At 43.6% G+C, this 24,221-nt stretch overlaps 1 protein-coding gene across 2 annotated transcripts; it reads left to right on the forward strand.

The window, feature by feature from the left end:
- Positions 1 to 2,043: 2,043 nt before the first annotated feature.
- Positions 2,044 to 21,404, forward strand: LOC148404658 (melatonin receptor type 1C-like). 2 transcript variants are annotated; one of them, XM_088388273.1, is made up of 2 exons: positions 2,044 to 2,675; positions 19,289 to 21,404. In XM_088388273.1, the coding sequence occupies exons 1-2, from the start codon at positions 2,483 to 2,485 to the stop codon at positions 20,170 to 20,172; spliced, it is 1,077 nt and encodes a 358-aa protein (XP_088244399.1). In that variant the 5' UTR covers positions 2,044 to 2,482; the 3' UTR covers positions 20,173 to 21,404. The 2 variants fall into 2 exon arrangements, with proteins under 2 accessions (XP_088244399.1, XP_088244403.1); XM_088388277.1 differs by having other exon boundaries at positions 19,307 to 21,404.
- The last annotated feature ends 2,817 nt before the right edge of the window (positions 21,405 to 24,221 follow it).

A 24,221-nucleotide genomic window follows, 5' to 3' on the forward strand; every position in this document is an offset into this window, starting at 1 on the left:
TTGACCCAATAGATTGGCTTAGAAATTGGATTTGGGGCTGAAGAGCTGAAGATGTCACGACTCGTCCCCGATCGTGTCCGTAGTGTCATAGTTTCTGTCCGTGTGTCTGTGTGCTCGCCCCTCCCCTCCTGTGTGCCCATGATCTATGTGCTCATTCTCACCTGCCTCTTGTTACCTATCGTGTATTTAAATCCTGTCTGCGTGTCACAACCTCGTCGGATTATTTCTTGTCTCTCGGTCCTGTGTTTCTGTTTTTGCCTTGGTCGTTTTCTGTTTGCCATCCCTGGCGGTCGGTCTGTTATGTTAGTTTGCCGGTTCTTTTGGTCTTGTTCCCCTCATTCTCGCGTCCAACTACCTTTTCCCTCAATAAACCCTGGTCCAAGCTGCATTTGGTTGCCCTGCTCCATTCTGATCTTGACAGAAGCTAGTGGCCATTTTGACAGTTTTGTCAGTATAATTTGGGATAAATTGAACGTACTATTGTTTGGACACAGGGATTGGGATTGAAATTCTGGTCAGGAGGGGGAACCTATGCATGGAAAATGTGTGGATTGTGTCAGGAACGGCATCTGGAGTAAAAACAACGTCCAACGTCATGCTTGTGACTTGTGGCAAACCCTGACAAGGGGAAGTTGCTTCTTATTCTTAGAAAATGGCTTTTCCCCCGAAGGGGTCGCTATAGTGAAACACCCGTTTTTGTCCAGATGATTCGGAGGAGGAGTGTTTGGCACAGTTTTTATGCCAGATGCCCTTCCTGACGCAACCCTCTGCATTTCCCTGGGCTTGGGACCGGCACAGGGGAGACAGTGACATGTACCCCCTATGGCTGCATATGGTTCCCTGACTGGGAATCGAACCCAGACTGCGGGCGGTGAAAGCTCAGCATCCTAACCACTGGACCATCAAAGAAAATGTTGATATCAAAATCACTATTATTTTAACCACAGCTACACTGACGACCTGCTGAGCCATTTCTTGGTAGCTTTAATTCATCAGTATGGGTAGATTTTAACCTCTTGGTGGATCAAACCCTTGAAGCCTCAACACAATGCGCTGGGTAAAAATAACCCTGCATTGGCTTGGCCCTTTTTGGACCCAGCATTGGGTTAGCTATTTCATTCGTTGGAAGTGTACAGCATATGATTCTGGCAATCTGAAATTACTATTTATCACTGTTAGTCTTGAAAAAAAAAAAGTGAACTGTGCAGCCTTATATAATTAAAGTATTTTAATCACAGACCTAAAGGCAGACAACAGGATACATCTTCCCCTCCAGGCATGTGTAATGTGATTCATGTGAATTCATGCTTTTTTTGAAGAATTATGATGAAACCTTGTTTTTGCTTGCCCATGAACGCTTGGGAATGCATATCTTTTGAAGATATAAATGCTTTGAAAGTTAGACAATAAAATACTTTGACCTTAATAACCGCATTGTGAGGCTTGATTTGAGTTTGATGCTCTAACATTCATGAAATCACAATGTGTTTGTCAACAGTGGTGCTTTATAAGTGGATCGTGTGGGAAAATAAAGTCCATGCAATTTTGTCTTCAGGCGTTTCAAAAATAAAGATGTCTTTATCAGAGCAAGCACGCTCTCTAGTCTCCTGTTTCTTGGGACCCAAACTATAAAATGCTATTAAAGACGTCAAAGACAGTGGCTACTTTCCCATGCCCACTTCCACGTGCGTAGGAAGTTTTTTTTTACCACCTCTGGTTACTTAAGTTTTTTTTTTTTATCAACTCAAAGAATCGTTTTATGTTGCGCAAATTGTCATAATTTAGTGTATTTACTACTGTTAAAAACCACTTAGGTTTAAAGCAATCCTTTTTTCCCCCCTACAATTTTGCAGTTGTAAGAATTTCTTGTGGACACATGAAGGCGCCATTGCGCGTTTCATATGAAGATCAAGAATCTTCTGAAATGTTTTTAAACCACATGCTCACGTCGCCTCTTGATCTATGGGATCTCATTAGATGAGAGAGAGAGAGAGGGGGGGGGGGGGGGGGGGGGGAGTGAGCAGAGGGGGCACCGTGGGCCTGTCCGGACGCACAGCGCGCCACACACGCGCACACTTATAATGAAAGGCGCTCACGAGTCATCTGTATTGGGGAGCGTGAACACAAGTGCAGTCTTTATCTCTATGCACAGAAAAAGCCTAGACGGGACTCGTGTGCATGAGTGATGAAGCTCGGTCTCATCCTTCCATTACGCACCGGCCCCTCTAAGCAGTACCCCGTTGGTGCCGCGGACTGGAGGACCACGCGGACCCCTCTGATAAAATCGACCACTTTGTCTGCCAACTTATTTTACTGAATGGCGTCAAATTCGCACCATTGCTGCTGGGGCAACACCGCACACGTCGGAGCGTGCTTTTGCATTCGGACCAGGAAGTTCCAGACACCCTCCGGTTAAGTCTTCACTCTCATTTTCCTTTTGTTTTTGCAACACTTCACCATGGTCGCCGTGCCCTGAGGGGAGATGGATTTGGAGGGAGGAGAGCTGAACGGCTCCACTTGTTTGTCCCGGAATGAGAGCGGCACGGGATTGAGCGCTTCGGCCGGACTGTCCACTGCGCTGGCCAGCGTGCTGATCTTTACCATCGTGGTCGACATCCTGGGCAACGTGCTCGTCATCTTGTCCGTGTACAGGAATAAAAAACTTAGGAATGCAGGTGAGAGATTTGAAACTAACCTTAAGTGATGAGTTCATGCAAAAATAAAATAATCTATTTACAGTACATGTCTGAATTCCCAATATTGCATTCTTGTTTTGCAGTATTGTTTTATACATGTATGTTTTATTTTTATTGGTTAGTTTGCATGAGTGTAAAAAAAATGCTAGCCAGTTCCGCCACCAATACACATGCATTGCATAATCCATACACACTCCACGCACTCGGGCTTCAGATCACCTGCTGTGAGGATAAACGCTAGAGAAATTGAAGGGATTGAAATTTATTTCCAAACTCTAGAGGTCCGGTGGGATGCATTATAGCTAAACGTAGTCTTCCTCGACATTATAATTCCAGATTTATCACTGAAATTTGGAGCATATCAAGGCAGATGCATTATGATTATTTAAACAAAACTGAATTCCAGAATTCCAAAAATGCTGGGTTAAAAACAACCCAACTTTGGTTAAGAATTGGACCAACCCAGGGAGTTGGGTCGCTTTGACTAACAAATTGGGTTGTTTTTATTATTTTTTTTTAAAAACAACCGAAAATTGGGTTGTGTCAATTTGACCAACAACTTGGGTCGGTTATTTATTTATTCATTCATTCATTCATTCATTCTTCAGTCCAATTTTTAACCCAGCGTTTTTAAGGGTGTGTAAACTTAAACGCATGTGGGAAACGTATGCATGTCATTGACACTGCGATTGCAAGATTACAATTATTTCTCTAACCACTGAACAAATTCACACGACGTGTAGACTGTCCAACAAGAGGGAATAAAACTCTGGACCACTTGTATGCCAAATTCCGATGTGTGGAAAATTTAAATAATTGGAAAAGAATATGGCTGTCAGGCTTGGATCAGGGAGCGGACTCGGATGCAGAGTGTCAATCAAAAAGAAATTTATTCCAACTGGCTGGAGACAGAAAAAACTCAAAGCGCCTCTAACAGAGGGAAATCACTGTGGCAAAACAATACCGAAAAAACACAGAACTCAAGCTTGACAAAAAAGGGTATCTCACAACGGTATTCTCTACTGGATATCTTTAACTCACGCAATCGCTGGTGCTCGAGACGAGACAAGACGCACTGGCACAAGACAAGGGGAAGACACGGACTAAATACACACGGAAGGGCGAGGACACAGGTGTAGACAATTAGGCCCAAGGACACAGGTGCACACAATCGGGATCAGGGACTACAAGTCGACAGAAGCACAGAGAAAGGAGCCACGAACTGAAACGAGAAAGGTAACAAAATAAAACAGGTAGTGAAAATACGACACACAAGACAACAACAACCCCAAAAAAACATGATAGCATGACAATGGTGGCATGGTACACTGGTTAGCACATCCGCCTCACAGTTCGGAGAGTGCAGGTTCGATTCCACCTCAAGCCCTCCAGAGTAGAGTTTGCATGTTCTCCCCATTCCTGCGTGAGTTTTCTCCGGATTTCTTTCGTCCCGCATCCCAAAAACATGCTTGGTAGGCCAATTGACCACTGCAAATTGTCTCTAGGTGTGAGTGCGAGTCCGGATGGTTGTTCGTCTCTGTGTGCCCTGCGATTGGCTGGCAACCAGTTCAGGTTGTTTCCCGCCAACTGCTCGATGACAGATGGGCTAGGCTCCAGCGCGCCCGTGACCCCCGTGGGGGCAATTGTTACAAATAATGAATGGATGGATGGAAAAGAATATCTCTTTCCTAATTCATTTTCAACATGTTTTTTTTTATGTGTGTATGTTTTATATTCTTATGTACAGCACTTTGGTGCAGTGTTTTGTTTAAGTGCTCTATAAATTAAATTGAGTTGAGTTCACAATCATGCGTCATCCCGCGTTATTATCATAGGCTGATGTCTGCTGGGATACATAATAAAAAAGTTCATATAAAGATAAATTGTTGCAATACATTTGCGACGATGTCCCAGCTCAAGGAATTGGCTTGGGGGCACTGGAGGTTGGATTACCAATGTGGACTAAAATCTACTCTAAATGCTCGTGCTATACAACTCGCTTGCACCTAAATCCTCTCTTAAAAAGCTCATAATCTGACTTAGAAGTCACAGCCAATATTGCCCTTGACAGGCTGTTATCTAAAGTGAGTCCCTCTCGGTGTGACAGAGTTTCCGCAGCCTTGCCTGTCTTCTGTCATATTTCCCCATAAATAATAACCTTCTCTTCCCTTCATTTGGCTTTATCCTTGGTTCACCATCCCTGATAAATCACATCCTTCCCTGTATGAGGACCTGTAGTTGCTCACAAGCTGCCAAGGTAAGAGACTGTTGCATTGCTTCACACGACATCATATTAGGCTGTCATACACTAGAGGGGTCCCAGGAGCAGTGGGAAGGTGAGCAAGATGTTTAATACACTCAATTTAATGCCATTTTTCTTACTTCTGAGAAAACTTAGTCCCACAAATGACCCCATTCAGTCTCTTTCAAGATATTAGTTGTCAGGTTCTACAAAAGTAAAATAGAAAATTAAATAAATAAATAAATAAATAGATAAAATGTATAAATAAATAAATAAATAAATAAATAAATAAATAAAATACTACTACTACAACTACTACTACTAATAATAATAAACAACAATAAACTCTTGCATGGAAAGACTGTGACAGTATGTTTTCAGCTTGCTATTGATGTTCAAAGTAGAATCACGATGTGAACCAAAGAAAAAAAATATTTTCCATTGAAGGGTGTTATAAAACAAACCATTCATCTGAGGCTGTGACTTACTATGCAGAACAGAACGCCTCATTTACATAGCGCGGAACAATTCAGTTCAGGTCATTTTCATTATGTTTCTTTCATGGAATCAGTTTACCCAAATTTTATGGATCTTTGTCATTGGGTTATTGGCTGCTAGCAATTGCTGCATTGGCTACATAGTAAATTCAACCAAAAAAAAAAAAAAAGAGAGACAATGCAAAGAAAAGAGGTTTTGTGCAGGAAAAGATTGGTGGTGTTACGGTTTATCCTCAGTGGCAAATGCAAGGGCTTATTCTCTTTCGACCAATCAAAGGAGCTCAGTGATTGGCTTGTGGCCAGTCTAGGGTGTAGTGTGGCTTTGCAATATGCTCCAGCTCAGAGCCACTCATGGGTTGATGTTTTGCATGTGTCTTTAGACCACTCTCACTTTCCATCGCTGCCCTTTTGTGGTCCCACTTCCGCTGATATGAATCTCGCTGGTAAAAATGGTGGCGGCTGTGGCTCAGGCAGTAGAGTGGGTCGTTTAGTAGCCTGGAGGGTTGGCGGTTTGATTCCAGTTCTGTCACATGTCGTTGTGTCCCTAGGCAAGACACTTCACACACCTTGCCTCCAGGTCACCATTGTAAATAAGAAAATGTTCTCAATTGACTAACCTGGTAAAACAGTTGAGAACCCTTGCATGCATGCGGGTGGGCAGCAAGTATGGCATTCGTCGCACACGGCCACCAGACACCAAAAGTAGAACTGACTGATGAGAGCAGTTGGACGGTAGTTTAGAGTTCCCACATTTTGTTGGCGGGAGTCCCCATGAATAAACAGGTAGATAGAGATGGAGCAATAGATAGATATCTTTCCTTTCCTTTCCTTTCCTTTCCTTTCCTTTCCTTTCCTTTCCTTTCCTTTCCTTTCCTTTCCTTTCCTTTCCTTTCCTTTCCTTTCCTTTCCTCTCCTCTCCTCTCCTCTCCTCTCCTTTCCTTTGCTGAATGTAATGTGTAGCCCTGTCGGTGTCTCAACAATCTGTGCTCTGTTCTTAACAACCTATTTATAGCATTGGCTTTTTCATATGAATGTTTAATTGTACATATTTCAACAAAGGAAAGCAAAGTCGTGGAACAAAGCTGTACAAGTTCTCTTTGGTGTTTAGTTTATCTCCTCTTAAGCGATGACATCTTTTTTTTTTTATACAGCAGTTGCGGTATAATGAAGATTGTTTAGCGCTGTCACCTTCATAGCAACAGTGGGCTTGGAATCAGGCTTAGATTTTTCGGGGGACAAAGGCATTGGAAGCCAACAGGCACCTCTACATCAACTGATGCAAATTTCCGTCCACACTCAGTGCAGTGGAAGGTGCTATAAACTTTTTTTTTTTTCTATTCAATATTTGTTTTATTTGATGAGCTTTATGAGGAATCCCTCAAGGGAACGTTGTTTCTCCTTTTTCCACCCTATTTGTGGTTGTATGGGGAAGAAAATCTACTCCAAAGAACTTGTTGCCCACCTTTGTTTTTCCAGTCTCTCATTCTTTTTATGTCACTATAAAGCTGATAAGCATATTTTTTGCTCTGGGATGCTCCACTGCTAAAAGCAGCGCCTCTTTCTTTAATCTCTATCTTTACAGATGAATGCAAATCTCATTCACCTCAGTTGCTTTGCTTGACGTTGTAAACATCCATCCAATTTCTATACTGTTTATCCTTGTTAAGGTTGAGGGGGAGTTGGAGCCTATTGATTGCCAGTCACTCACAGGGTACAATTAAGAGTCTACATGTATGTTTTTGGAATGTGGGAGGAAGATGGAATGCCAGGAAAAAAACACAATCACAAGGAAAACAAGGGCCAAAACGCAAAGAAAACTTTGGCAATGACACGAATGGGATACATGTTTTAGATTTGAACGTGTCACATGCGCTTCACGTGACACCATTAAGAAACAGATATTGGAGCACGTAATTGAATCAAATGACTGACCTGTCATGCTTCTTTCAAATGTTGTTTTGTACAGGCACGGCAGATTATTTGCTCCTTTCAGAGGCGGTACATCTCTAACAGAGTTCAAATGTCAGCGCGATTGACAACACTGTTCTCTTGTAACATTTGGGAAGCAGTGCATGCCCGAGTCCAAGTCTAATACAATGTCCGTCCGTCCGTCCGTCCATCCATCCATCATCCATCCATCCATTTTCTTGTCATTTTCATTTAATGTAAACATGTTGATCAAAACTCCTTCAAGCGCAGAATGATTTGCTACAAAACATTGTGAGACATTTCTAAAAAGGACTCCAACAATTCTGAAGCAGTTTGGTACACTGACACATCTGAGTAAAATTATGTCCCAATAGGTCTCCGATTAGACCTAAATGATTTAATATAAAAACAAAATTCAACTCCCATTCTCATATGTCTTGAAACAAACACCAGCAGTACATTAATCTGTTGTAAACATAAATTATGCATAAATGTTTTAGTCTTGCAAGATGACATGTGAATTTCTATGACTTGCAGTCTTTTAACATTTCTTACATTTGAAGCATTGAGCAGTGAGGGAGTGCTATGAGAGAGTGAAATAAAACTTCCTAAATCACAGCCTTTTTATTTTGAACATTTTACTTTACAACAATAAGATATCGATTTGAATCTGAACAATTATTCAGTCTTAATTTGTATCGTAAAGATCCTCAGGCATTCTCAGGTGCCTAAATGTAAAAGTGACTGTTGAGAGGGGGCAACGTGGCACTGCGACACTGCCAACAGGGTGTTAACATTACAACATCCCAGTGGGGTTAAACTAACTAAAAATACACTCACAAAAGTGCTCAGAGTTGAGCAGAGGGAACAGATGGTGGAAAGAATGACTTGCACTTGAACCTCCACATCAGGCGCGGGGCTTCATGTAAATTTGGTGGGGGGCCTTTTTTAAGGCATATCATGTCTATGTTGTTGTCATGAATTGAATATCCAAACCGGGGGTGTCCCTGAGGGCTTGTGGAGTGGGAGGTTGATTGAGTCATAGAGTTAAACCAGGCCAGACATTGACAAATTGACAGGACAGCTCCTGGGGGAATTTCACTTAAGACGCCATATTAAACAAGTCATAATCTCCAGGCAGCTAGATAAAAGATGACATTTTATTTATTTATTTATAATGTGGTACGCATGGAGGAAGATCGAATAATTGGATTAAATCACACCAGAAAAGATAATGACAATCGCATTACGCGCTATTCGCTGTCCATCCACATACTAAGTGCTTGGGTGGATGGGAATAAGCGAGATAACGCACTACAGGAATAACTTGACCCTAAAGAAGATCAAATTGCCATTGTAGTATTTGCGTGAGTTGGAAGCACGCCCACATTCCATCACTGTCATTCATTAATCTGCAAAACATAACGTCTAGCTTCTATAAAATACATTTTCCAACTACATAATGTGAATAGAAAGTTTCTGTAGCTATTAGACAACTAATATTAACCATGATTTAAACAGTATAAAAAAAGACTGCTCAGTGAAATGAGTGAGATCTTCACTAGTTTGAACTCTGTAGTTTTGCGTTCTTAGGTTTGAGGTGAGACTGTGGTGAGACTATAAATTCGAAGAATCATGTGCAGCCATGCAAGTTGTCTCGTATGTTTATCCTACCACATTGGTGTCAATTGTGGCTTTATTTTTTGTTGCGTCTGTCTTTTGGCTATGTGGAACAGATGACACCATGTGTCATAAAAATATGGGTATGAGTCACGTTATACGTCTGAAAGTGCTGTGGCTCTTTTGTTCGCTGCAGACAAATATATCACCCAGGTGTATGGTTCACTGTTCTTTTTTTCCAACATATAGTATATTAGAAAATATTGTTTGTGACAGATAATCGAGCTCATGTAGCGGATGAGAATCATGCAGTGGCTCAAACCAGGATACAGAATGGCAAAATACAATAATAGGAGCACATTCAGCATGTTTGAAATTACACAACTTTGGATGGAGAAGGGCTACCCAACCTACTCAAGACAATCTAAGAAGCTAATAGTACAATCTAAGAGGCAATCTAAGAAGCTAATAGTACACCGACAGTAAATGAGCCTATTCTTCTCATGCTAACTTTTTGAGCTTATTCTTGATTGGTGAGTTGTAGAAAGAAAGAAAGAAAGAAAGAAAGAAAGAAAGAAAGAAAGAAAGAAAGAAAGAAAGAAAGAAAGAAAGAAAGATTAAGGTGTCATCTTTGGTGACGAGTTAGCTGAATTCAAAGATTGGGGCGACTCATTTATGGGAAAGTTCACCTTAATCAAAAATTTGAGAATGAATGGCTGGATATGACAAAGATCAGCTTCCCCTGTTGCCATACTTTAGCGCTGAACATTGCAGTATTATACTTTCCCAGTTCCTAGTATTTACTTTGCTTCAACGGTCTGTTTTCTTTCTGCTGCCCGAGGCTAAGCAATGACATTATTCCAACGTCTTACTGCACTGTATAAAAAAAAAGACAAGGCAACACAGTGATAAAAATGACTCTCTTTTACAGTTCTAAGGTTCTGGGTTCATTTATAGGGATTTCTAATGGTACTCTATTTGTTTTATATACAGTATCGAAAGATGACATAAACACTATCTGATTATTGTATGGTTGTAATGGCGCTTACCTCTCCCATGGAGATCAACAGTAAAAGGGAAGAAGGAACGGAAACTGTTGTTTACAAATTGAATTACGACGTATAAAGTCTTTTCAAGAACATGAAATTGTGTAGAAATAAATTGCTGCTATCCTCCCAGCTGTGTTTTAGTACTTACCGCATCCTCTTGACAATAAAAGGGACAGACGGCCTGAGTTCAGGCTGTAGCCAGGGCCGCCCGGACAGTGCAGACGGTGTGCTGCAGCATGTCAGCCAGAATTTTAAGCTATGCTCAATGACAAACGCGCGCAGCAAGTTGAGTGTCACAAACACAAACTGACAGGTTTGCCCAGTGAGCTGACTCAAGAAGGATGAACAAATTTGCTTATTTTTATTTTAACAATGCTGAGCCAAGGCCCGTACTGTTTTTCTAATGAAACCCTTTTCAAGGTTACTCTGATTAATTGTGCTACAGTGTTGGTGAATTCTTTGTTTTACATTCACAGTAAGTTTCATCAATTCCAGACCAGCAGAATTGACCCAAATTAAACCGCAGACGACCAAGCGCTGCATGCATAGAGCTACAAATGCTCCTTTCTCTTGTTCTGAAGAAAAGCTACTGTGCGTGCAAACTTTTGATTAGTCCGTAAAGATTCTAGTGCCTAGAACAGAAATATCACTGTCCCTAGTCAGACAACACAGATAAATGAAACATTATGTATCTTTAACGACTGTGCATGATATTGATATTGGTTATCAAAATACCTAAAGGTATATATGGTACTTTTGTACTTTTGGTGACCCATCATTGTTTTCTCACACATGAAAACGCAACTGAGTGAGCTAATGAATTACATACTTAAAAAAAGTAAAAGACAGATTAACAAAGGGTGAGGGAATTATCATAGACTTTGGCAAGCCATCATGTTTAAATCTAATCAAATTTAATTTTTTTCAAATTTTGAATTTTAAATTTAATAAATTTAAGATTCTTGAATCTTGACTCTTGAAATGGTATCTACAATTAAACTTGTTTTTAAATTCCTTTTGTCTAACTTCATAATGTTTCATTAACATTTAGACTTGGGACAATTTAATTTATTTACTTTTGTTTTTCAAGATGGCGGCGCGTGCACACGCAGCGGCCACTCTCTGTCCCGTCAATACGGTGATTTGTTCGTCTAATGAGTGTTCGTCCGACAGTCTTATGTGTTCGTCTCGTCGTGCTTTATCGTGCTACAAGTCCAGCAGGCAGGTTCTGCTCGACATCGGCAGAAGTGGATTTTGTGGCATTCTGGACTTTGAAGTGGCGACATTAAAGGCGCTCGGACTGCTACGTCCTGAAACGTCGCCGACCTCGCCCGCTATTCCTCCCCCGGTTGGGAGCCGTCGGAAACGGTGTGCAATGAGGCAGAAGAGGGGCAAGCGCGGAGGCGTCCGGGCCAGGCTGGCGGCCAACCCAGCGCGCCCGGCGGTGCCCTCCATTCTTCTGGCGAATGTTCGATCGCTGGACAACAAAATGGATTACGTTCGCCTGCTGAGGTCTACAAACCGGACGGTGCAGAACTGCTGTGTGCTCGTGTTCACCGAGACCTGGTTGACTGACAACATTCCGGACTCTGCCATGCATCTGGAGCGGCTAGCGTGCTATCGGGCGGACCATGCCATTACGAGGGGGAAAAGTCGCGAGGAGGTGGAATATGCGTCTACATCCGAGAAGAATGGTACCGGGACTCTGTGGTGGTATGTAAGCACTGCTCGCCACTTGCGGAGTTTGTGATAATCAAGTGCCGTCCTTTTTACCTGCCGAGGGAATTTACCGCGATTCTGCTAGTCGCGGTGTACATCCCGCCTTCCAACATCGAAGGCGACAGGATCGCGGTGCTTGGTGAACTGTACCAGGCTGTCAGTGAACAGCAGACAGCGCACCCTGACGGTTTCACCATCTTCGCTGGAGCCTTCAATCATGCCAACCTGAAGTCTGTTTTCCCGAGGCTTCACCAGCATGTTACTTTTCCGACACGTGGAGACAGGTTCCTGGACCGAGTCTACTCTGCGCAAAAGGGAGCTTTCAAAGCCACCCCCCTCCCCCATCTTGGGCTTTCTGACAATCTCACCGTTTTGCTTTTGCCCGCATACAGACAATTGATAAAGGCATCCAGGCCGGTTCGGAGGCGGGTTCGGGTGTGGCCTGAGGGTGCCTCCGATGCACTTCGTGACTGCTTCGACACCACTGACTGGGACTTGTTTAAGCAGGCAGCCACCTACAACGATCGGACGGACATAGAGGAGTATACTGACTCTGTATCCTCTTACATCACAAAGTGCATCGATGATGTGACTTGCTCAAAATCCGTCGTCACTCACGTGAACTGCCGTGGCTGACAGGGGCAGTCCTCAGACTGCTGAGGGCCAGGGACAAGGCTTTCAGAGTGGGGGATGAGGCTGGCTTGAGGACAGTGAGGGCCAACCTGTCCCGAGGCATCAAAGAAGTGAAGAAGGCGTTCTCGTGCAAGGTCTCCACCCACTTCAAGGACAGCAAGGATGCACGTAGCCTTTGGCAGGGCATTCAGACCATCACGGACTACAAGCCCGCGCCGAGGAGCTGTGAGGGCGACGTCCATCTGCTGAACGATCTAAACCGCTTCTTTGCTCGCTTCGACGCCCAGAACAGCACTTGCCCGCTTAAGACCACTCCCCCCCCACACGAGCCGCCCCTGCGCCTCTCTGCCGACGGTGTGAGGAAGGCGCTTGCCGCTATTGACACCCGTAAGGCGGCGGGCCCTGACAACATCCCGGGTCGAGCGCTGAAGGACTGCGCTGGGGTGCTGTCGGGTGTCTTCACGGACATCTTTAACGTTTCCCTGCAGCAGGCCATCGTCCCCTCGTGTTTCAAGGCTGCCACCATCGTTCCTGTGCCGAAGAAACCTGCACCGTCCTGCTTCAATGACTACCGCCCCGTGGCACTGACGCCCATCATCATGAAGTGCTTTGAGCGGTTTGTCATGGAGCACATCAAATCCGTTCTCCCCCCCACCATTGACCCTTTCCAGTTTGCGTACCGTGCTAAACGGTCCTCTGAGGATGCCATCTGCTCTGCCCTCCACTCGGCCCTCACCCACCTGGAGAGAAAGGACTCATATGTGAGGTTGCTGTTTGTGGACTTCAGCTCTGCCTTCAACACCATTGTGCCGCAGCGACTCATCTGCAAACTCGACAAGCTGGGCCTCAGTACCTCCCTCAGCAACTGGCTGCTGGACTTCCTCTGTCAGAGGCCTCACGTGGTGCATGTTGGCGATAAAATCTCCGCCAGCATCACGCTGAGCACGGGGGACCCCCAGGGCTGCGTGCTCAGTCCATTGCTCTTCACCCTGCTGACGCATGACTGCACTGCGACCTACAGCGACAACCGCATAGTGAAGTTTGCTGACGACACGACTCTGGTGGGTCTCATCACGAAGGGCGACGAGACTCGGTACAGGTCGGAAGTTGACCTTCTGACCACGTGGTGCAGGGACAACAACCTCCTGCTGAACGTCAACAAGACCAAGGAAATCGTTGTTGACTTCCGGAAGGGTCACATAAAACACCTGCCGCTGATCATCGACGGTGCTGTGGTGGAGAGGGTGAGCTGCACCAAGTTCCTGGGGGTGCACATCAGTGAGGACCTCTCCTGGTCCGCAAACACCTCGTCACTGGCAAAGAAAGCTCAGCGCCGCCTGTACTTCCTGCAGAAGTTCAGGCGTGCATGTGCTCCTCAGGCAGTCCTGTCTACATTCTACCGTGGCACCATTGAGAGCGTCCTCACCAGTTGCATCGCTGTCTGGGGTGGTAACTGCACTGAACAGAACTTGAAGGCCCTGCAGCGCATAGTGAATACGGCTGGTAAGATTATTGGTGCTTCGCTCCCCTCCCTGAAGGACATTTACACCTCCCATCTCGCCCGCAAGGCAACCTCGATTGCGAGAGATGTGAGTCACCCGGCTCACTCTTTGTTTGACCTTTTGCCCTCTGGGAAGAGGTACAGGAGCCTGCGCTCCCGCACCACCAGACTCGCCAACAGCTTCATTCTCCAGGCTGTTAGGACCCTGAACTCGCTACCCCCTTCTGCGTAGCGTGCGGCACTGTTGCGCTATTTTCTGGAATGTCTGCTGTACGCTCACTTGCTCCTTTTTTTCCTGCTCCTCTTATTTATTTATTTGTTGTGTTATTTATTCATTATTTATTCAGCACGCTGTTGTTATACTTGTTTACTTGTTTGTCTGTTGTGGGCCATTGGGATAGGGGGGAACGAAATTTTGGTTTCTTTGGATGTCTTTGGCATGTGGAGAAATTGACAATAAAGCTGACTTTGACTTTGACTTGACTTTATTTAATAATTGAGATTCTTTTGCAAACTAGGTGGACAGTGAATATATATTAATAAAACAAACAGACTTTTTTTTTTAGGGGGTGGAGAGAGTGTCATGTCTCGTCCCCAGCCGTGTTACTATGTGTCTCTGTTGTCATGGTTTCTGTCTGTGTACTCGCCCCTCCCCTCCTGTGTGCCCATGATTAGTTTGATTTTTCTCACCTGCCTCTTGTTACCTGTCGAGTACATAAATCCTGTCTGCCCCTCACGCCCTGTCGGGTCATTGTTGTTGTCTTGATGTCTTTTGGTTCCTGTTGTCTTAATGTCTTCACGTCCTTTGCTTTGCGGCCCTGTCAGTTAGTCATTTTGTTATTTAGTTAAGTCATGTCAGTTTGCCGAGTCTATTAGTTTGTTTTGCTGAATAAACCCTGGTCCAAGCTGCATTTGGTCGCCCTGCTCCATCCGATCCGTGTCAGAGAGGGACTTTTTATGCTTTTTCAAAAGTGCTGTAGATTAAACTGGGACACCACTCTATTAACTCCCTTATTCGAAATGTAATCTGACACATCATTACAATTTGATTTACATTTTATCTTCCTGGCCCAGTAACAGCTGCACTGTAACAACATCAGACGTCATTTTTGATGATTCATGCCCTCTGAGATGATCCAGTGTCACGCAACTTCCAGCTTTGACCTGAGGAGGACACAAGAATAACACGCACGACTACAACAATCCATGTTTGTGTGTGTCTGTCTTTCTCCCAAATACAATTTCCTCACAAATTCATGTGAAAAAAAAAAAGATCTAGAATATGAAGGACTGCCATTAATATGCAATTCTGGGACTAACTGGATGTGTGTGCTGTATGTGTTGGAAAATGGACAAGTTCCATTCCTGGTATTGTTTAAAATATAATAGGGTGTCAAACTGAAGGCCTGTGGCCCAGATACGGCCCACCACATCATTTTCTGTGGCCCACAACGGCAAATTGTCCATTGCCTTCATGTGTCAATACTAAAATTGCAAATTGTCTTCACTGTTAAAAAAAAATCATCTTTTTAAAATACAGTGGAGCCTCGGTTTTCGAACGTCCTGGTTCTCGAACAAATCGGTATTCGAACAAAAAATTCAAGATTTTTTTTGCTTCGGATGTCGGACGAAATTCGGTTGTCGAACCTCGCGGGATCGGACCAAATTAAGATCCCTGTGCACTGAGGTCCACTCAAATTTTGGAAAGTACATCAAGACTCTAAAAACATTTTCTAAATTTCAGTGACCGCTCTGTCGCAATAATGCGACCAGCACGGTGCAGTTGCGCAGTCAGCGACGCGCTACGGTTGCGCGTTCGGCGGTGCACTGCAGTTGCGCGATCGGACAAAATTAAGCTCCCTGCGCATTGAGGTCCACTTAAATTTTGGAAAGTACATCAGGACTTTAAAAATATTTTCTAGATTTCAGCGACGGCTCTGACACAATAATGTGACCAGCGCGGTGCAGTTGCGCGGTCGACGACGCGCTACAGTTGCGCGTTCGGCGGTGCACTGCAGTCGCGCGATCGGACAAAAATGCCCACACGAGAAAATGCTTTAAAAAGGCGTTTTTGTTTTGCTTGGAACTGATTAATTTTTTCCCATTATTTGTAATGGGAAAACATGATGCGGAATTCGAACGCTTCACTTCTCGAACAGCCTTCTGGACCAGATTGTGGTCGAAAACCGAGGCTCCACTGTAATTGAAAAGGTTCCACTAGTCACATTTAGTAACAAATTATTTGTCTTTTTGTTTTGTATCTTATACTGTATAAAATATGAGGCGTTCATAAATTAATTAGGTTGACAGTCATAATGGCCCTCCGAAGGAAACTGTGACGATGATGCGGCCTGGTTTATATGACTGCGTACATACGTATAGTATACACCAGGGGTCACCAACCTTTCTTAAACCAAGAGCTACTTCCTGGGTACTGATTAAGGCAAAGGGCTACCAGTTTGACACACACTTCTGAAATAGCCAATTTGCTCAATTTGGCTTTCACTGTGTTATTATTGTCATTTCCAGTTCACATGTAAGTGTGATTTTAACAAGAATAGCAAAAATACAGTCAAACCTTGGTTTTTGACCACAATCCGTTCCAGAAGGCGGTTCGAGAAGCGAATCGGTCGAATTCCGAATCTACTTTTCCCATTACAAATAATGGAAAAAATGTTATCCGTTTCAAGACAAACCCACCCCCGCCTTTTTTAAGCATTATTTCATTTGTGCATATTTGTCCGATCGCGCAACTTCAGCGGACCGCCGAACGCGCAACCGTAGCGCGTCGCCCACCGCGCAACTGCACCGCGCTGGTCGCATTATTGTGACAGAGCCGTCGCTAAAATTTAGAAAATATCTTTAAAGTCCTTATGTACTTTCCAAAATTTAAGTGGACCTAAGTGCGCAGGGAGCTTACTTTTGTCCGATCGCGCAACTGCAGCGCACCGCCGAACGCGCAACAGTCGCGAGTCGCCAACCGCGCAACTGCACCGCGCTGGTCGCATTATTGTGACAGATCCGTCGCTAAAATTTAGAAAATATTTTTAAAGTCCTGATGTACTTTCCAAAATTTAAGTGGACCTCAGTGCGCAGGGAGCTTAATTTGGTCCGATCGCGCAACAGCAGCGCGCTGGGCGCTCACTGTCGCATTGCTTTGAGAGCGTCTTTGTGTTTTAGGATGGCTGCTCCCACTTGCTTTCTTTGGAGGCATGATTAGGGGTTAATACAATCCTCAAAGTAACGAAAATACAATAACAACGGAGTCAGTCGGCATCCGGGCCGTGCGGTCGGGTTTTCTCGGGTCCTCCCGGCTCCTCTCGCGAGGTTCGACCTCCGAATTTTGTTCGACAACCGAAGCAAAAAAATCTCGAATTTTTTGTTCGAATTCCGATTTGTTCGAGAACCGGGACGTTCTAAAACCGAGGTTTGACTTTAAAATAAATAGATGCAGCTCACTGACAAGTGCCGCTATTTGAGCTAATTTTAGAACAGTCCTGCGGGCGACTCATGCGGTCCTCACGGGCGACCTGGTGCCCGCGGGCACCATGTTGGTGACCCCTGGTATACACACACACGCCTGTCATGAATTAGGTACAGCTGCATGAGCGAATAATATCCAATCTGCCCTTACATACTTAATAAAGCTTGTCTCAGCTAATGAGCTGATGACGCACAGAGAACATGTCGAGGTTTGAATCTGAACCGCAGAACTGTGAAGCAGATGTGCCCATAGGCTGTTCACATTATGGAAAGGACTCCTAGCAACGGTCCCTCTTTAAATGCCAGACACACACTTTTCTTCTCATATTAATTCAGTCCATTTGAAAGGAGAGAAAGAAACACCTTCATCAAGATAAGCTATTTGCAATCCTAATCAAAATCCTGACTTGGTCTTTAAACTGCTATTTTGCCCCTCATTTAACTATACACAATATGAAGACAACGTCCTTTGAGAATGTGGGTTTTATGACTTAAAAATACCCAATTAGTTTCTTGTTACAAAAATGTGATCTTCACAAAGGTGGGCCCTGAATGTAAGGTTCATCCACAGCTGCCCATGAATATGTTGAGTAAATTGACCAAAAATTTTCACAATATTTTTTGTTGAATCCAAGACAGATTTTCACTTAAGAAACCTTGTGTTGGATCAAGTCCAGCGTTTTCTCTTTTTTTTTTTTAAACCAATGCTTTGTTCAAATCAAGCCTGAGAGACTCTACCACTTTTTCATAGGATTCATCCCCAGGCAATCATGACTGTCCCTGGGGGACCATGACTGCCTTCAACGTTTTCAGTGTTAGGTTACGGATTCTAGTTATTGATCTGACTCCAAATTGCGATCAACACTTAACACATAAATTGCTATGTCCTAATCCACACACTGGCGCACCTAACAATTTTGCGAGTTCGTTCTGTCAAAGAGAAGACCAGTAGATCAATTAGACCAAATTTACCAATTATTTATTCCTGACAAAGCGCACTAATACAGACCTGGGTCCCGGGTCCCTCGCACTAAAACTCGTGCGTTTTTGTGACCACCAAAAGACGACACATTCTTCCGGGTTGCCCAGTTTTAAAGAAACACAATATGAATATTAAAGCATGCAAAATATTGTGAGATGATTGGTCGATGGCCATCTCCTCCCCGTGTCGGCGTTATCGCTGAGGTCAGGTGGTTGGATTTCCCGCGAAGTCCGAGACACATAGACGTGCTGTTGTTCTCATTCCCGACCTTGAGATTATCTCGTCCGGTACTCCCTGTCTGGGCCTATACACAACACTTCAACGAAAACAAGTTCATGCAGTTTGCCTGCACATTCTTCACCACCCACCAATCCACACGAGCACTCCAATACTAGATATTATATTAATATGATTATAAGTTTAACACAACCTTAAAAATATGTTTGCAAACTGCCGAAAGCACATTTCCCTTTATCAGGAAAAAATGATAAGAGAATTCGAGACAGGCTATTGGTCAGAAGCAAAGACACATACAGTATTGAAAAAGCACCAAGTAGCAATGATTTGCAAAGACGTCTCAGATGTTGCTCTTATGAGAAAGTCAAGGTGGCACTTGTTCACAGGCTTATTCCGCAGGGGATCAGGTCTTTTATTACGCATTTCCTGTCATTTATGGATGTTGTATGAAAGATTTTTGTTGTTGTCCGAATTAAGGAAGCATAAGTCCATAAGACTCATAAGTCCACGGTACAATCGTTTGAGCAAAACCAGTCTCAGATGGCATCATAGACTCACTTGTATGAGAGCAAGTCACAGTCAAGATTCCAGACTCACAATTTAACTGAATCGGAGGGGGCTGTTTGTCTTTTTTGATTGATTGATAGAACTTTATTTATCCCACAGTGGAGAAATTTACTTTTGTGTTCTGTTGTTTAAGCCTCCTCTGTTCCTCCAGGCAACATCTTTGTGGTGAGTCTTTCGGTCGCTGACCTGGTGGTGGCGCTGTACCCCTACCCTCTGGTCCTGACGGCCATCATCCACGACGACTGGACCATGGGGGACCTGCACTGCCAGGCGAGCGGCTTCATCATGGGCATCAGCGTCATCGGCTCCATCTTCAACATCATGGCTATTGCAATCAACCGCTACTGCTACATCTGCCACAGCCTGCAATACGACCGCGTGTTCAGCCTAAGGAAAACTTGCTGCTACCTGGGCCTGACCTGGGCTTTCACCGCCGTCGCCACGGTGCCCAACTTCTTTGTGGGCTCGCTGCAGTACGATCCTCGCATCTACTCCTGCACTTTCGCTCAGACTGTTAGCTCGCACTACACCGTCTCAGTGGTGGTCATCCACTTCCTGATCCCACTACTGGTGGTGTCCTACTGTTACTTAAGGATCTGGGTCCGGGTGATTCAAGTGAAGCATCGGGTGAAACCAGATCAGAGGGCCAAACCAAAACAAAGTGACGTGAGGAACTTCCTGACTATGTTCATGGTGTTTGTGCTGTTTGCAGTTTGCTGGGCGCCGTTGAACCTCATAGGCCTGGCGGTGGCAATAAACCCGGCCAAAGTCGCGCCCATCGTCCCCCAGTGGCTCTTTGTCACCAGCTACTTCATGGCGTACTTCAACAGCTGCCTCAACGCCATCATATACGGACTACTTAACCAAAACTTTCGAAAAGAATACAAGACAATTCTCCTTGCGCTGTGCGTCCCACGCTTGCTCCTGGTGGAAACCTCCAGATGTGCCACAGAGGGCCTCAAGAGTAAACCCTCGGCTGCTGTAACAAACAATAATGTAGCAGAGATAAATGTCTAGCAGGAATGTTCTCCTGAGGAAAATCGGGAATCCCGTGTTCAACCAATGCCTTTAGACACGGGATGTACCATTTCCAAGTCGTGACGCCATCTGTTTTCTACGGCACGTAGTCCTATTCATGGCCACGACGGACAAGCAAAAGGCGGACTCTTCCCTGGACTGTTGGTCAGTTATTTGTGATCAAAGCACTGAATGACAGTCAATCCACTGCATTACCAATGGTACATTTATATTACAATTTGCAGCTCCTTTTGCCAGTCTTCACCCCATCAAAAAAAGCACCAGCTGTGCTGGCAGATCGTCCAAAGACTAGAAAACAATAAGTCAGTTTCTTTTTCTTTTTTTTTATACATTACATTTCCACAATTCTATTTCACAAATGTGCTGCATCTCTTGGCGAGATCATGAGCATATCACTAAATGGAAGAAAAGAAAATAAAAGTGTGTGCTTTGATCTTTAGATGCAGCATTACTGAGAAATAAAGGTCGCGTCTCTTAAGTGCAATCCTTTATCTATTCAATGTGGGATTTAGTAAACACTTGGCTAAGATCCCAAATATTACACACACACACGCACGCACACACACACACACACACACACACACACACACACACACACACACACACACACACACACACACTTAGAATGGCGTGCCCTCGAATATTAAAAGGGAAGTCAACCCCACAATTTTTTCTGCAAGAATATGTTGTATGTGACCCCACTAGTCCAAACACGACATTCAGATTTGTATGAGTTAAGCAGCAAAATTCGTCCGTTTTTGTCCATTTTGTCACTAGGTGCCGAATGAAAATGACATCGCAATTGCCACGTCTCAAGCCACTACCAATCACAGCTAAGCTTCAGAAAACTGGTGAGCTGTGATTGGTTGCGACCTGGCAACTGTGATGTAATTTTCAATCAACAGTGACTGGCAAAATTAGATGGATAAAATTAGCGGATTTTGGCTGTTTCATTCATATTACACAGACAATACATTAATCAGAACACTGTGTTTTGGCTGCACAAAAAAGGAAGTTGAGTTCCCTTTTAAAAGTTAGATGTGGATTTACTGAATGTATTACTGCTGTAATATTTCATCCTCGATGCATATAGGTGTCAAATACATGCATTTATTACACTAATAATGTGGACTTCATAAATAATAGCTTTCATACTGTTGTACTGCTGTGGCTCTAATCCATTATAAAGTGTAATCCCCTTAATGTTCCAATTCAAATGTTGTGTGGCATTTATTTTACCTTAAACAAAACACACATTCATACTTATTTAAAGTCAGGTACAGGAGCATGATATGCATCAGGCAGCCAGTGGTGTGAGTGCTTGATAATGCTTAACTTCCCAACCATCTTATCTGCGATTAACCTCACTGAAAGGCTCAAAGATGTCTTGAAATATTGCATCAATGACTCATTTACATTTTGCAATTACATATTCTTAGTACATTTTGCCATCAGCTCCATTTTTTTTTTTTACCCCTAAGCTTGAATGGATGGGGATGTTTGTAAATGCCAGTGTGACTCAAACTGCGTTTTGGGTGCAGATGCTGTCACATCGCAGAACAGCAAAATGGCCCAAACCCTTGCTTACAAACTGTAGAGTCAGCGTCTCTGGTGTGGAAAAGAAACGTCTAACATGCCAGTGCAAGATCAGCCACAGATGAGCAGCTAAAGGAGCTCCTGGGAGAATGACGGCCTCGGCCGTACCACACCAATGAGTCACAGATTAATGGCAAGGGACTTCATCCCATCACCCTTTATTCCTCTCATCTGTCTACCTAGACAAATTCCTCCCACTCTCCAATTGCCAGGCAGGGTGTCCTAAAGGTGGAATTTAATTTACAGTGGTTCATTCACCTGGCTTCTATGCACGTGGGTTCAGATCCCTCTCGTGTGAATGATGGGTCGCTGGATTGGTGTATCTGAGATTAACAAGCAACCAGTTAAGAGGGTGGTCTACCTTTTTTGCACTGTCCGTGGCAATGGGCTCCAAATCCATGTGACACCTGGACAGCATAAGCACTATTGAGAAAAACTCCACCATTCAATGTAAAATGATTTGAAAATGAAATGGAGTGCTGCAATTTTGGTCATTGAGTATTCATTAAATATTCGTTACAAATCAGATTGTATGGATACGTTGATTCCGTATTGCTGCTCAACCAAAAAATATAGATCTCTGATACTTTCAAATGTTGTGAGAGACTACATTTTATGAAAAGAAGTTAGAGTTCCTGTGATCCAAAAGCTCAATTTTAAGTTCAAAATGTACTGAAATGTTACTAAGTCTTCTAAATGATCGTTGCTGAATTCACTTTCCACCAATATCTGTTTTGTGAAGATTGACCCAGCAGTTCCTGAGATATACAGATTCAAAGGAAGGTGGGCACGCCCCTTTTTACAAACATTAAAATTTGGTGGGCATTGTAGCTTTCAAACCCTCGCTCCCGCTGACCTAAAATTGGAGACTTTGAATTGTGCCAGCACCATCAACAACTACAGCAAGTTTCATTAAAATTAAAGTTCATTTAAACCCATTGGGTTTGGCATGGCTGTCTGCCTCTCTCACCTAAACATGATGAATGTTATAGAAAATTGATTTTAGTTTTGGGAACAACTTTGGTGTGCACTAACTTTCTAGTGAAGGTTAAAAGCTTTACCCATCCGTATATAAGCTTGGATTCAAAATTTGTTTGGCTGCTCCATTTGCCCTCTCCTGCGAGGACATGTCATTCAATAAATGCTTTCAATTGTAATATCCTTGAACGTTTATCACAAAGGCGCTCATGTAAAAATTATTTCCAAAGATGATGGCAAGCGATAACAGAAATACAAAAAAGGTCATTAGTGGAAGATAAGGTGCATTTCTACCACAAGCAAAAAGTGACGCCTCGAACACAATTACCACAAAATGAAAGCACAGTGAAGCATTCCGAAAACTTGATGGCCTTGCAATGTGGCAGCTCGTCTTAGGACACAGTCATTTCTTCAGCTCTCGCACACCATTGCATTTTACAGCATGTCTTTTCCACTGCAGTCTCCTAATGGATTTGTGTGTTGGATTTAGTGCTCTCTGCGCTCTCATGCATAAAATGCATTCCTACATATCCCGACGGGCTTTGGGGCGCAATCTTACCAGGAGGTTTTAGGTGTCATGGGTTCAAGGATGCGAATCGGCAAAGGAAATATGGATGATGAACATTATATGCATCAAGTCTTTTAGACTTGGGAACTCTCCATAGGAAGGACGGGGCCAGGATTGCAACCAACGACCACAGAACTGTGAGGCAGACTAGGAAGTAAAGGTCAAAATATTAAGAAATCAAATGTCAAAGTAACAGAAACACAAGGATCCACACTTAAGTAGGTCTGGTTACAAAAACACAGATCATGGAATTTTTTTTCCTGGCTTTCTCATTCCAAGCAGGTTAATTGAAGACTCTAAGTTGTGTTTATGTGAATGGTCATCTTCCAATTGTGCATTTTACTGGTGACTAAAAGCGCAAGTGCAATGGAAAATAAATGTGCCCTGCATAAAACAGAGCACTTAATTTTTTGCAACCATGCTGTTAAATGCACAGTAATGCACTCAAAGCGAAGCTATTCTAGTCTGTGACCGTTCCATTCCTCTGAGATTATTTCTATTATAGCCTGTTGTTTTTGACTGACATCTGAAATAAGATGACAAACGTCAGAGTGATAACTCTCCATCTCACAGTCCTTCACAAACAAACTTTTCATTGGGACGTGTATGCGCAGCTGCCAATCTATTTATAGGACGATTTTATCCTGACTTACTAAGGACACGTTTGAGACAAACAACAGGTGGAGCGTGCGTTTCCTCATTTGAATGCAAGCGTGGATGAAATGAATGCAAAAGGACATGGCGGAGGTTTACAGATGGAAGCATGGGAAATCTTATTCACAAGGTCAGAGGTGCCAAGCCAAGAGGGAAACCAACCCATTATTGCACTTCCAATTCTGTACACTCTAATTCCGTGGAGAACATGACCTTTTATTAAGCTCCTATT

Source organism: Syngnathus floridae, chromosome 1, assembly GCF_059516105.1.
Source record: "Syngnathus floridae isolate MCC-2025c chromosome 1, RoL_Sflo_1.0, whole genome shotgun sequence".
Lineage (NCBI taxonomy): Eukaryota > Metazoa > Chordata > Actinopteri > Syngnathiformes > Syngnathidae > Syngnathus > Syngnathus floridae.

Excerpts from the sequence above, each read along its gene's own strand:
- LOC148404658 (XM_088388273.1), top strand. The coding sequence starts at position 2,483 with ATGGATTTGGAGGGAGGAGAGCTGAACGGCTCCACTTGTTTGTCCCGG. Across the intron at positions 2,676-19,288 it reads TAAAAAACTTAGGAATGCAG|CCTCCTCTGTTCCTCCAGGC; the intron begins GTGAGAGATTTG and ends CTGTTGTTTAAG.